This window comes from Heloderma suspectum, chromosome 4 (assembly GCF_057233095.1).
Source record: "Heloderma suspectum isolate Gila_16-S chromosome 4, 16-S_ref, whole genome shotgun sequence".
Classification (NCBI taxonomy): domain Eukaryota; kingdom Metazoa; phylum Chordata; class Lepidosauria; order Squamata; family Helodermatidae; genus Heloderma; species Heloderma suspectum.
Genome location: NC_139461.1, coordinates 174008295 through 174020620, shown reverse-complemented (window position 1 = coordinate 174020620; position 12326 = coordinate 174008295). Strand labels below are relative to the sequence as shown.

Here is a 12326-nt window from a genome sequence, read left to right as displayed (position 1 = left end):
TCTTAAAAATCATTCTTTCATGGTTGGGCATACTAAAATTATATTCTAGGGACATGGGGGTGGGGGACACCTTTCCTTTCTTTCCTATTTTGACCATTTATAGCAGAAATGGGTAACTTTGGGATGTCCCAGGGCATTTTAGTTCCTCAGATCCCCCCTCCCATGGGACCACACTTCTGCCACAGCTGCCCTGCAGAATTCCATGGTGCACTAATGGCAGTGGCCAAAAAAAATGATGATTTGTTATCAATTTTCAGCAGCAAACTGCTGTGGAATGCTATGCTGACCAAATTTAACTTGTGTCCAAAACTGTGGTTCTTTTGTTGCTGCAAATTTTGGCAGTACAGGGGCCGGGGCCTGCATGCAACTCGTGGGCCATGTGTTGCCCACCCCTGATTTATCGGGGAGAGTTTCTGATGCCACCACTAAAAAGGCACTGCCCCTCATGCTTCCCAATCTGACCTCAGAGACAGATATGACGTGCCAGTGCAGGGCATCGCTTGATCATCTCGTTGCATGAGAAAAGGCCTCATGTCAGTGTTCTGTCAATGGTTCCTCCACAGAACAATATCCTGGTTGTGAAGGACGATGTGAATCATCCCATGGCCATTGTCAGTTCCACCAAAAGCAGGTGCGTGAGATGTGGGGAGGGTGGCTGTGATTGGAGAAGGGGTCCTCTTGGTAAAAATGGGAAGACTCCCAAAAGGCACATTTCCAAAGGTGTTTGATTGCAGAGGCACCCATGTTTTCAAGGCAATGTTTACTCACAACTCAGAGAATGGGAGCAATTAAAATGTTGTTTGTTTTTCGGGCCACCTCCTCCATCCCTCAGCAGGGACTGCAGTCCTTGAGACAAGGTTCCTGTTGCCCACCAATGTTCCTAGACTCCCCCTCCTCCTCTTTTATTATGGCAGGCAAACTAAAGTTAACTGTTCGTTAGAACTCTCATAGTAGAACTTGCATTTGGTCTTCTTTGCTTGTTTCTACAAGTACCAAAAAAGTCTACCCACCACGGCTTGGGCAGGGATTGCATGTCTGAAGGAACTCCTGTTTGTACAGACTAGTTCCTGTTCGTGTTAAGAAAAGCTGGGTCTTGCTGTCAAAAATCCAATTTCTTTTCCCATTCAGCCCCAGACATCTGGCGGGGTTGGGGCTGGGGCTGGGGCTGGGGCTGGGGCAAGACATTTTTCCTGGGATTGTCCCCACTTCTTCCTGCCTTTCTCCCCTTCAATCTCTCTCTTCCCAGAAATGGGCCAACCAGCAAACTTCACAGGCCCAGTTCTGGGAATGATGTCCCATCCATCAAATGGATGGGTTGGCCTTTGCACTGTGTTCAGCTTCCGTGTGAGCTGACTCATCTCCCCCTCCCACTCTTCTCTTTCTCCTAGACTGGCTCTTCAGCATGGTGATGGGCATGTTGTGGATTACCTGTGTCAGCCAGTCATTGATTACATCCTCAAGAGCCAGCTGTACCTGAATGCCTCTGGTTAAAGCTCCCCTGGCATTGCAACAAAGCAGCCCCATCGCTCCACTTTCCTGTGGTTGTTCATCACAATTCTCTCTTACTCACACTCTTTTCTTTTTTCACTGCCTCTTGCACGCATCTGCCTGTTTCACTCTAATGCCCCCCCCCCCAATCCCACCCTGACTGCAGGAAAGTACTGCATACAACAGCCAGCCAAGTGCATACACCATCAAGCAATCCTTTTCCCCCTGTAGATAGGAGGGAAGACAGCAAAGAGTATCAGGTACCATGTGCCTAAAGGGGGCAGCTTCAGTGTCTACCTTCCTAGCATGCATTAGGGGAAGGGATACTGTGTACCTTCCCAGCATGCCTTGGGAGCCAGGAAGGTGGTGTTTTTTTTCTTCCTTTCCCATAATGTGCCAGCTAGTTAAATCTCAGTGGATCTTTTATTTTTTAGTGCTAGTCTCTTTTTTTTTTCTTCTCCTTTTGGCATTTTTATTATTGTGAACCATTAAAATTGCATTAGGGTTGGCAGAAGGAGATTCTAACCCACTTGGTACAAAGCCCAGACTTTTTAGGTCAGTCATGGAAGAATTTAGCCTTGAATTTAAACAGAAAGAAGGAAAAAGAAACTGCCCTAATTTTTTTTATGCTGTTTATGTAGCGAGAGAAAAACATTTGCTGGAGAAAGGGCGCCAGAAGGACAGTAAGCAGTCTTGCTTCCTATGTAGCTCATTTTTCCTGTTGTAAATAGATACTGGTTTCAAAGGGAGGGGGGTTTAAATAAGTTTTCTCTTGTGCTTTAAAACCAATAAGGGAGCACTCCTGGGTGTGTGTTTATGGCAGGGGGGATAGCCACTGAGCACACTCACCTTGGTGCCTCAAGTAACTCATCTTGTTGACTCATGAGTTTCTCCAGAAACTCATTTGGAGCTTCATCATTTGTTGTGTGTTTACTGTACCCTTGCTAGTTGTTGTTTTTTTCCAGCTCAGGCTGGTTCTCTTCAATTCACAAGTGTTTTCCTCTGCCAGCAACATACACATGTCCTCCTTGGAGGCAATTGTACTTAGCTCCACACACAGATGGCACTGTTGTTTTCCCACATTCTTCCAAGTGCTCCATGAAAGGAAGCTGCTGCTTAAGTTTATTTGAGGAAGATTTATTTTTATTTTTCCTCCCAGTACAGGAAATACCAGCAGCTGCACTAGATTAAGTAATTCCTGGACCTCCAAATGGGGTAGCTTAGCCAGCTGCGAATGTGTTATAGCCAGTGAGAGGAACCAGGGATGACTGGATGACATCCGTGGTGGCAAGTAGCAACTTCAGACAGGCAAAGCTGCCTTCAGGTTTTGTTTGAAGTTGTGAGGTACAAGAGATCCAACCCTTGCGATCGGTAGCTGGCCGCTTTTCCTTGTGCACAAGGAACAGGAGTCTTGCAAAGTGTGTGAATGTGCAGGTGTTTGGGCCCTAGTCAAGGACACCACGCTTAAAGAACTTTCAGTTTAAAGGACTTGGTTTAAATCATGAGAGGTCAGCAGTGACGTCATTTGACATGTAAAGAAGCTGAAGCCCAGAGAGGAAGGAACGCTTAAGTATTCAATGTTTGTTTTGGATCAGAAGTATAGATTGGAAGTGTTTAATTGGGGAAAAACACGCTGCTAAAATGGTGGCTGAAAAGGTGTTTTTTCCCTTTATTTTTTTACAATTGGCGATATACAGTTACAGCACTGTATCAGTCATACTTCAGCAGTATTTCGGTAATCTTTAAATTTGAGGGGAATTGGATTGGGAGTATAGATTGGAAGTGTTTAATTAGGGAAACCACTTTTTTCTTTTTTAAATTAATATTGTAGTATTATAGCACTATAACACAGTTTCATTTAAGCATTATTTTGCTAATAGTTTAATAGTTTAAAAATATAGCCAGATTATTTTTTTTTTAGTGCTGCTTTAAAAAGTGATGGGGAGAACATTTAAGGGGTTATAAAATGGTGCTCACCGCAAAGGTCACAGTGAACACATGGTGAGCTCTGACAGGTTCAGCTGTCCAATATGTCACTGCCCACATCCAAACCATGCCTCTTTAAAAAGATGGATGAGTAGTGCTAAAAGCGTCTACTCCTGTGGAGTTTGTGCTACTCTTCCATCCTCAGAAAAGTCAGACTTGCCACGGTTAGGAAAAAAAGACAGAAGCAGCACAGGGAGAACACAGGAGGTTTACAGCTGGGTGACAGTGTCTTGTGGGCCCCCCATAAAATGTGATTGAGGCATGACAATACCACACTAAATACCTAGGGTGGAAGCAGCTGCTCTCTCACTTTGTGTCGAATATTCTTGTTGCCTAATGAGTTACTTAGGCAGCTGCCATCCAAACAAGCACTTAGAAACTGGAGGAAATTATGGGATACATGGCGAAAGGGATGGCTTGGTTAGGCTTTTGATACCACCTGACATTATAGGACCCCCCCCCCCCAAACATTCAGTGCCCTTAGACACTCACTGCTGTCATAGGCAGATGTACAAAAGAAACAGTTTCTTTGATGATAGTTTTTCTACTCCCAGAAGGCTTAGATATCCTACATGACTCTAGATTGAATAGCTCTCTCGCTGTCCTGTTGTGCATATCGACTGCTATTCCCAAAGCACGCTCTTTTTCACATGCCTCTGTTAATGAGAGCAACCACAGCCCCTTGCTGGAATCCACTATACGTCTCAATACCAAGCTGCAAAGTGCAAAGCCAACAACATATTTGACAGTATGTATGCGACAATAACCGTGGCCTTCCAAAAAGGCTTGAAGGACAGTCCTGTGGTGGAAACAAACAAAAAAAGTGAGGACAGCAAAGGAAAAGGATGAACTCTCCATATGCTTGAACAAAAGATGGATTATCAGGCCACTTTCCAATTTCATCCAGTTTAGGACAGCATGCCTTAGGAACATAGCATTGTGGTACAGATTATGTATATAATGTCTTACTAGTCTTATCTTTGCCTTCATATGCTCAATTATGCTTATGGTTGGGGGAGGGGAACAGGGTGTGGCATAAATTTGGAGGGTCTGGTCAAAATGGTTTGGAAAGAGATGGAGATTGGTGTAAGTATCAAACTTTGACCTAAACAACAAGGGAGTGGGTTTTAGCTACACAGGGAGGGAGGGGAGGGAGGAGAGGGAGGGAAGGTAACTCTTTTCCATTACCGAACTCACAATTTTAAACTGAAAAATTTGCTTTATTAAAAAAAAAAAAGTTTTAAAAGGAAAAAAAAAAGGATTTGAAGATGACAGTTTCACACTAAAGGAATATGCTGGAGTTAGGTCATTGTTGCTAAAATGGTCATGATCACAAACAAAATGTTTAAAATAATTGGCAAAATGTTTAAAAAGGATATAATAAAGAACAAATTATGCTATTGAAATGTGTGTTGGCGTTCACTGTTGCTTCTATACCAGGAAAACTTTGAAGCACTGAGCTTGTCTGGGCAACTATCCCAGATAGTACATGCACCATCACCATTTTGTATAGAAGCAGCACCACCTGCTGGGAATTAAAGTAATGACAACATAATGTTCTTCTATATACCCTGGTGCTGCAAAATTAACTCTAATCCATTTGAATGATGGCATTGTTGAATACTAGAGCACAGACTTTGTGTCTAGAAAGTCCCAGGTTCTGTCCCTAGCAAAGGATCTTATGTAGCAGGACCAGGAAAAGTTGGACAGAGGCTGTTGGTCCAAACAGACTTTCGTAGTCTAGATAGACGAATAGTCTATATAAGATCATTTTCATTTAGCAGTTATAGAAAAACAGATTTCTGTTTTGCTAGCTTCATTTTTTTGTAGCCAAGGTTGGCTGATCCATTAGATGGTTGGCTGTAGCATTTTTGAAGGAGCACCCAATACATTCAGACCCTGCCCACTGCTGCCTGTCCTGGTGACAAGCAGGGCTTCATCCATGACGTGGACAGCCAATTTGCTGGGCCTGGTGGGTATGGAAAGCCAGGTTTTCCCTAATCCAGGGAAGCATCTAGTGAGATTTGCATGTACAACAAGGGTTCATCATCCTTCTTTCTTTAACCCAGCAGCTTCCCCATATTGCATCAGAAGCTGATTCCAAGCTAGATTAGAGCCATTGTATGCAGTAAACCAAGAAAAAGATCCCAATCCTCTGCTAGAATGAGTGGTTGGCAAGCCCAGCCTGTGGTTACATAACAACCACAAAGTACATTTTTTACTCCATCTCTTGGACGGCTGCCTTTTATTGAAAGATCAGGTTAATATTTCTTCCCTGCCAGATGTTTCACTCTGCTACTAGAGAGAGAGAATAAGAAATTGAATTAAAGAAATAAACAAATAGCCTTCTCAAACCATGGGGATTCATTATTTATTGTGCTCCTTCCCTAATATAATACTTAATACTTTGCACCATTATACCTTTATATGATGCACTGTTTGAAGGAAAGCAAGTGCATGTTTTACTTTTTTTAAAAAAATGTACAGCCTGGAACAACGATTTAAAAGAGAGTTATAAAAAGGAAACAGGTGCTATGAAAACCAATGGAATAATCCTGAGGGATGTGGGCTGTCCCCAACAAGAAGTCCCCTTCCCTTTCAGGACCATCAAAGTGATGGCTATACTTATGTTGGAAACAGGAGGCTAAGCCATAAGCTAAGGCAGAGGTAGATAATTCTCACTATAAAGCCCCCTGACTCCCAAAGCACTCCTGGGCCCTTTCCAGAGCATATTTCCATATATATATATATATGCATGCATGCATGCATGCATGCATGCTGGACTGGTCTAGTTAACAAGCATAAACAGCCGCAAAACAACCCACCAATTACATCCCCATATTCACTGGCAAAATGGGAACCAAATGAAGCAACAGCACATTACATTACTATTGCAGTTACCAAAGTATGATACAAACCTGTATTGCTTTTATACAAATAACTGTCAAGACTTCCTCCAGAAAGGATCCTGGGAACTGTAGTTTGATCAGAGTAATGAGAATTCTTTATTACATATCTCTATCTAGTCCACCTCACAGAATTACAGCTCCCAGAATCCCTGGGGTGAAGTAATGACTAATTTATCCTATCCGCAATATTCACAGCCATCAGAGATGTTAAGAAAGGTTTTCTGAAGGAAAAGCAACTTCAGAGATGCTGAATTGAGAGTGAAGAGCAATTCATGGCAATAAAAAGTTAATAATGGGGCATTGTTAATTTAACAGGGTGTAATGTCCATCTTGTTATACTAAATCAGGCTGGGAGAAAGGAGGGCAGGGGTGGAGGAAACATAGTTGGGAGTTGGCTCAAAATTTTGGACAGCCAGACACTATGTCCAGGGCACCTTCTGCTAGAAACCTGGTCTTTCACACACTGGGTTATTTATGGTCAGCTTCTTCTTGTACTCTGGGCATTTCCCTCTTGCTCCCCAGGAGTGGGACAACTGGTACAGCGATCGCTTCCAGTGCTGCTGCAACCAAAAGATAACGGTTGCATCACAACCCCCAGTGATGCAGCTGTTACCCAAGCCTGATGTAGGGAACTAGTAAAGGATCTGTTCGGTAAAACCACGGGCAGCCAGTCTTGGGAGGCTGGGATGTCTTGTATCACCCCAAACCATTGGCCTAACCCTGCTGCTGTGTGTAAGACCTAACAAATGGAGAACACGGAAGTCTGCTGCCTGCTGCCCCCAAAGGCTTCATGGTCTCTCGATTTGTTGGATGTTGTAACATTTTGGAGGGAGATTATCTCGGATCTCCTCCAGGTTCTTGATATCTGCAAGGATCTCAAGAATGCTCCGCTCCAGCGTCTGGATCCGAAGTTTCTGTTGGATGGCTGCTCCCTCCAGCTGCAACATTAGTTCTTTCAACTGGTTGTTTCTTGTTCTGGCCCTCCCGAGAGTCATTTCAAGCATGTTCACACCTTGCTCATCCACAATCTCAGGTTGGTCTGGCAAAAGAAAGGAAAAAGAGAGTTCATTAGCAAAACACCTTGAACGCACTTCCCTCATGCCCATGTGTTGTCTAAGTAGTTGTCCCACTATCCATGGACCTAAGCCTTTATAACAGTAATCCTGAGCCTTTGACAGCTGAGGCCCACTTTTTTCTCAATTAAACTTAGTGGTACAATTCACTCCAGAGCCAAAAAGGATTACTTTTAGAGAGTGAAAGAGTAGGACTTACCCACCCTCAGATGAGCCCATTGTTTCTGTGTTAGAAACTATTTTGAGCATGATGCCTGACTGAAAGGAGGCCAACCCAGACCAGTAACTCATGCGGAGATAAATAGGTAGCCTCCTCTGAAGGCAGGCCTTTTGCATTGTCTCTCTGCACTGGGAGTGATTGAACTAACACCAAATGCAGAGATGCAGCAGAAGTTTCCATCCCTTTTAGAGACTGACTGGAAAGGGGGAAGGTCACAGCAGTAAATCATGCAGAGACACAGGAAGCAACCTACTCTGTGGGTGCTTTGGGCTCACAAGACCTTTTACTTGTTTAAAGACAAGGAATCGTGGATTTATTACAAAGATTAATTCAATTCATGCAATCAGTTATAGCAATGAAACCTTTTTCGATTGATAAAATTGCCACTGTCACATTATTTATTTGCTTATGGATCCAGGATCCTAGGAAAAGACTATCAGGGATTATATGTTTTTCCATAGATACCGAACTCTTCCGCATCATGAGCTGCAACATGTTATTCTCTGTGTACTATCCTTTGTTGAAAACTGACCATGGCAGCAAATGAACTTCCAAGAACTAACAAGTTTTCAATTTTAGAAAAGTTTTCACTATGCTGAGTTTCCAAACACCGTCCTCCACTGTTATACATGGGAAGCTTTTAAAGACCACAAGTATTCTGTGATTTTGCATTTCTGGACAAACTTTGAGAGACGATATTGCCTTCTCCACTGTGAATTGTATAACCAATAAAGAATTAGACTCCTGTCTTCTAATCGTAAATAATGATATGACTATGAATGACAAGGAAAAGTGATAGTGTTGTTACCAGATTGTGACATATTCATAACCCAGAGTCTCTCTGCTTGCTGTTGCAGCCAAAAAATTCAACCAAAATTTATCCAGGAAACTGCCAGTTGCTTTCACTGGCGATCACTTAACATAAGTGATAAAATTTGTGACAGAAATTCTCCTCTGTCCTGAGCTATTTATACATTCAGGCCACAAGAACTCTTTAATCCTGTAATTTTATGCTCATAAAATGTGTAATGTCAACTTCATACAATCTTATTTATGTAGTAACATTTGTCCTCCACTCTGCTCTGAACAGTGTATTAGCCTCACAACAATGTACAAGGTAAGCTGTGCTGAATACTTTTTTTCCCATGAGCGCCTACATTTGTTTCATAGGTGGATGGGTTTCCTATGGCCAAGTGCAACACTCTAGCCTACGATTGTCCTATTTATAGAAGACCGCCAGGTGTGTTGAACCTCCATGCCATGGGAGAACATGATCATCCCTTCCTACTCCACAGATTGGGTGCTCTTGTGCTCACTCTAGCCTACGATTGTCCTATTTATAGAAGACCCCCAGGTGTGTTGAACCTCCATGCCATGGGAGAACATGATCATCCCTTCCTACTCCACAGATTGGGTGCTCTTGTGCTCACTCTAGCCTACGATTGTCCTATTTATAGAAGACCCCCAGGTGTGTTGAACCTCCATGCCATGGGAGAACATGATCATCCCTTCCTACTCCACAGATTGGGTGCTCTTGTGCTCACTCTAGCCTACGATTGTCCTATTTATAGAAGACCCCCAGGTGTGTTGAACCTCCATGCCATGGGAGAACATGATCATCCCTTCCTACTCCACAGATTGGGTGCTCTTGTGCCACCTTCCATTCACAGGCTGGATAGGATCTTTGAATTTCATATATATGCATAAAGTCAATGCCCACAGTCCCAATTCCATGTGAAAATTACTCCCCAAAATGGAATTTAAAATGGTGCACGTTGGGCCTACAGGCATTGAGCTCGGAATGCATAGGCCCCATTGAAAGGGCAGGTCTGACACCTCAATACAAGACTGGACAGGTATACACAATCCCACTTGTACACACGACGGGGACTTGTGTGAATATAGCTCCTGCCTCTTAGGAATATAGAATCACTGTGTCATAGGTGTGTGATCATGTAGCTTGCTTTCTTCTCACATGAAATAAACAGGCTCTGATAAGGACTTTGAGTGAATAAGCAATCTTGAGAGACTGCAGTTTATCACCCAGAATGCTATTCAGTTGTATCACTTTGATTCAGCAAGTGAACTGGTCCTGAGAATGACTCCAAATGTAGACAGCTTAGTATAGAAATGATTTGAAATGCATTGGTATCATGCAGTGGTAGCCAGCGTGGTGCCCTCCAGGTGGTTGGGAGTACAGCTCCAATAATCTCTGACCATAGGCCATGCTGACTGGGGCTGATGGGAGCTGTAGCCCAAAACATCTGGAGGGTACCAAGCTGCTTACCCCAACAGACTTAGATCTAAGATGTTTTCATTCCTGACATTCAGCAACAAAAATCGTCCAGGTGACAGTCTACACAAGTTGAAGAGAAGCTGGAATCTGAAAGCTACAAGGCCACTCCTATGGCAGAACCACATGTTAGGAAACATACATTTCCAAACCCACATTTGCTGAAATAATGTGAAGGTGGGGTGATACTGGTATTTGTCGTGGAGAATCAACAGTAAAAGAAAGGTTAAGCACCCACTCTCTGTCTGCCTACACTCCCTAGAAATTCCCATATACGTCTTGGCCTCTCCTTACTGTTACAAGGTAAACATGGGGCTGGGGACTCTGTCTCATGATGTGTAGTACACCCTTAGAGCACATGGTCTAACCATGCCAGGAGGTGAGAGAGCTAGGAGGGGCCAAGTAATTAGAGTCTGTCCAAATTGGAATTCAGAAGGCTTCAGGACAATTCCTTCCCAGCAGTGCCTCAGACTTCTGGGGCAAATGATTTAATCCTTCTCTGGAGAATTGGACAGCAACAACCACTTGGTGGTTCCCTCTGCTGGTTCATCAAATCTTCAGTAGAGGCCTTTTACAGACACTGAAGGAAGTGTGATATAGTTTATAAAGCCCCCTTTTATTTCTTTTTCCTTCCTTATCAAGATTACATGCCAGAATCAAAATGGCCTCAAAAAATTATGACGTCTATCCCTGACGTTCAGTCTCACAAATAAAATTTTGCCCTTGGCCTCCTCCGTTAAACCTGGATTCTACTGATTAGTTGGCTACAGGTTTACACACAGGCAGTATCCAGCTGTGCCATTCCGGTAGCACAAATGACTTCGCACTAGCAGAAACTAGGTTCTGAACTATGCACAAGAGAAAAATCCAACTAAATTTATGTTTATGCAAACGTGGTTATGCAAGCAGTTTTGCATTATGCTTGTGCAACAAATTAGGCAATGGGTTGTACAACCCGTTGCACATTCTGCCTGGATTATGCAACTGCTTATACTCCATTGTGCAACCAGTTATGCAACTGCTTTGCACCTGTTGTGCAACTGACTGCACAACTGCTTGCACAAGAGTAATGGGCAACTGCTTGCACAATGGAAAGATTTAGCAGAGGTCCTCTAGCACTATTTGAGTTTAGAGAATGTCACCACTGGATACTGCCCTTAATCATGCTTGCAGCCCAAATAGGAAATGATGTTGTCTCTTACCTATCATGCGCAAGACATTTTCCAGGGCTCTGAGCATTTCTTGGACAGCACTCCCAGCACTCTCAGCATTTGACCTGGCTCTCTGCGACTGCTGAACAGTCTGGAGAGGTGAGAAAAATCATAGAAGTTAGCTGGCGTTTCCCACCTAAGCAGATTGCTCTAAAGTCCCTTAATGAAAAGGCAAAGAGTTACAAACTCACTTCCTGGGCCTGGGTGGCATCTGTGTCAACCTCCAGCACCTTCCGTTGCAACTCTTCTTCCACCTCTCTGGCCTCATGACGCAGAGACATTATCCCCCTCTCCAAGGCTAGCACGCCATCTGCTGACCTATTTGCTTCTAAGGCCAGCCTTCCAATCTCCTGGGGAAGCAAAGGCAACAAAAAGCACGAACGTTTAGGAGGCAAGGAGACCCACTGTGATAAAAAGGAACTGAAGACAGGCACTATGGGTATTTGAAGGAACACGCTTGATGTGCAGAAGCCCTGAGCATCTGCAAGAGGCAGAAGAGTTGCTCCGCCAACTTTGTCCCATTAGACCTCCACCTCACATAGCGTCAGGTATGCTTTCAGACCAAGGCAGATTTCAAGAAATCCCAAGAGATATGAAGTGAGAAGATCCTAAGAGGGATGGAGATGTCTCCTATGATGTTTCATTTCAGGCATCTCTTTTGTCAGTCGCATTCTGGTTCAAATCTCATCTCTGCCAGAAACTCAATAGGTGAGCTTCAGCCACCATTTGCAATATGGGGAGAATGACACTGACCTGCCTTATGCACATACATGGTGGCGGATGTCAGGGGTGGGCAATACGTGGCCCATGGGATGGGTGGGAAATATGTGGGCAATACGTGGCCCGTAGGATGGATGCAGACCACCCTGCCCCCGCTGTCAACATTTTCAGCAATGACTTGAAAAAGGCAGTTGGCTGCCAAATTTTAGTGACGAACTGCTACAAAGGGGTAAAAAGGACAAATTTAGCTTGTTTTCAGTGGTGTGGCCTGTGGGAGGGGTCTGGGGAGGTCAAAGGTGGTCCCCAGACCCCCCGAAGTGGCCCACCTCTGGTGTATGTGAAGTAATTTGAATACTCTGAAGTCCTATACAAATGCTAGGTTTGGGACCCGGCCTCTCTGTATTTCAGTTATGTATACAAATAAAT

The 12326-nt window shown here is 43.8% G+C and overlaps 2 protein-coding genes across 6 annotated transcripts in view; one reads left to right on the top strand and one right to left on the bottom strand.

Moving 5' to 3' along the window:
* Nucleotides 1-4743, top strand: part of NMNAT2 (nicotinamide nucleotide adenylyltransferase 2) — a 118580-nt gene extending 113837 nt beyond the window's left edge. Inside the window, exons 10-11 of the mRNA XM_084851329.1 lie at nucleotides 564-631; nucleotides 1389-4743. Of these exons, the coding sequence (XP_084707455.1) occupies nucleotides 564-631; nucleotides 1389-1491 (171 nt within the window). The 3' untranslated portion in view covers nucleotides 1492-4743. The remainder of the gene's footprint in view (nucleotides 1-563; nucleotides 632-1388) is intronic.
* A 1083-nt stretch (nucleotides 4744-5826) lies between these two features.
* The window catches only part of LAMC2 (laminin subunit gamma 2), an 86602-nt gene continuing 80102 nt past the window's right edge, over nucleotides 5827-12326 (bottom strand). For all 5 annotated transcript variants that reach the window (XM_084851323.1, XM_084851322.1, XM_084851324.1 and 2 more), the window contains 3 exons: nucleotides 11372-11530; nucleotides 11172-11271; nucleotides 5827-7422 (listed from right to left, as the gene is read on the bottom strand). In XM_084851323.1, the coding sequence (XP_084707449.1) occupies nucleotides 7172-7422; nucleotides 11172-11271; nucleotides 11372-11530 (510 nt within the window). In that variant the 3' untranslated portion in view covers nucleotides 5827-7171. The remainder of the gene's footprint in view (nucleotides 7423-11171; nucleotides 11272-11371; nucleotides 11531-12326) is intronic.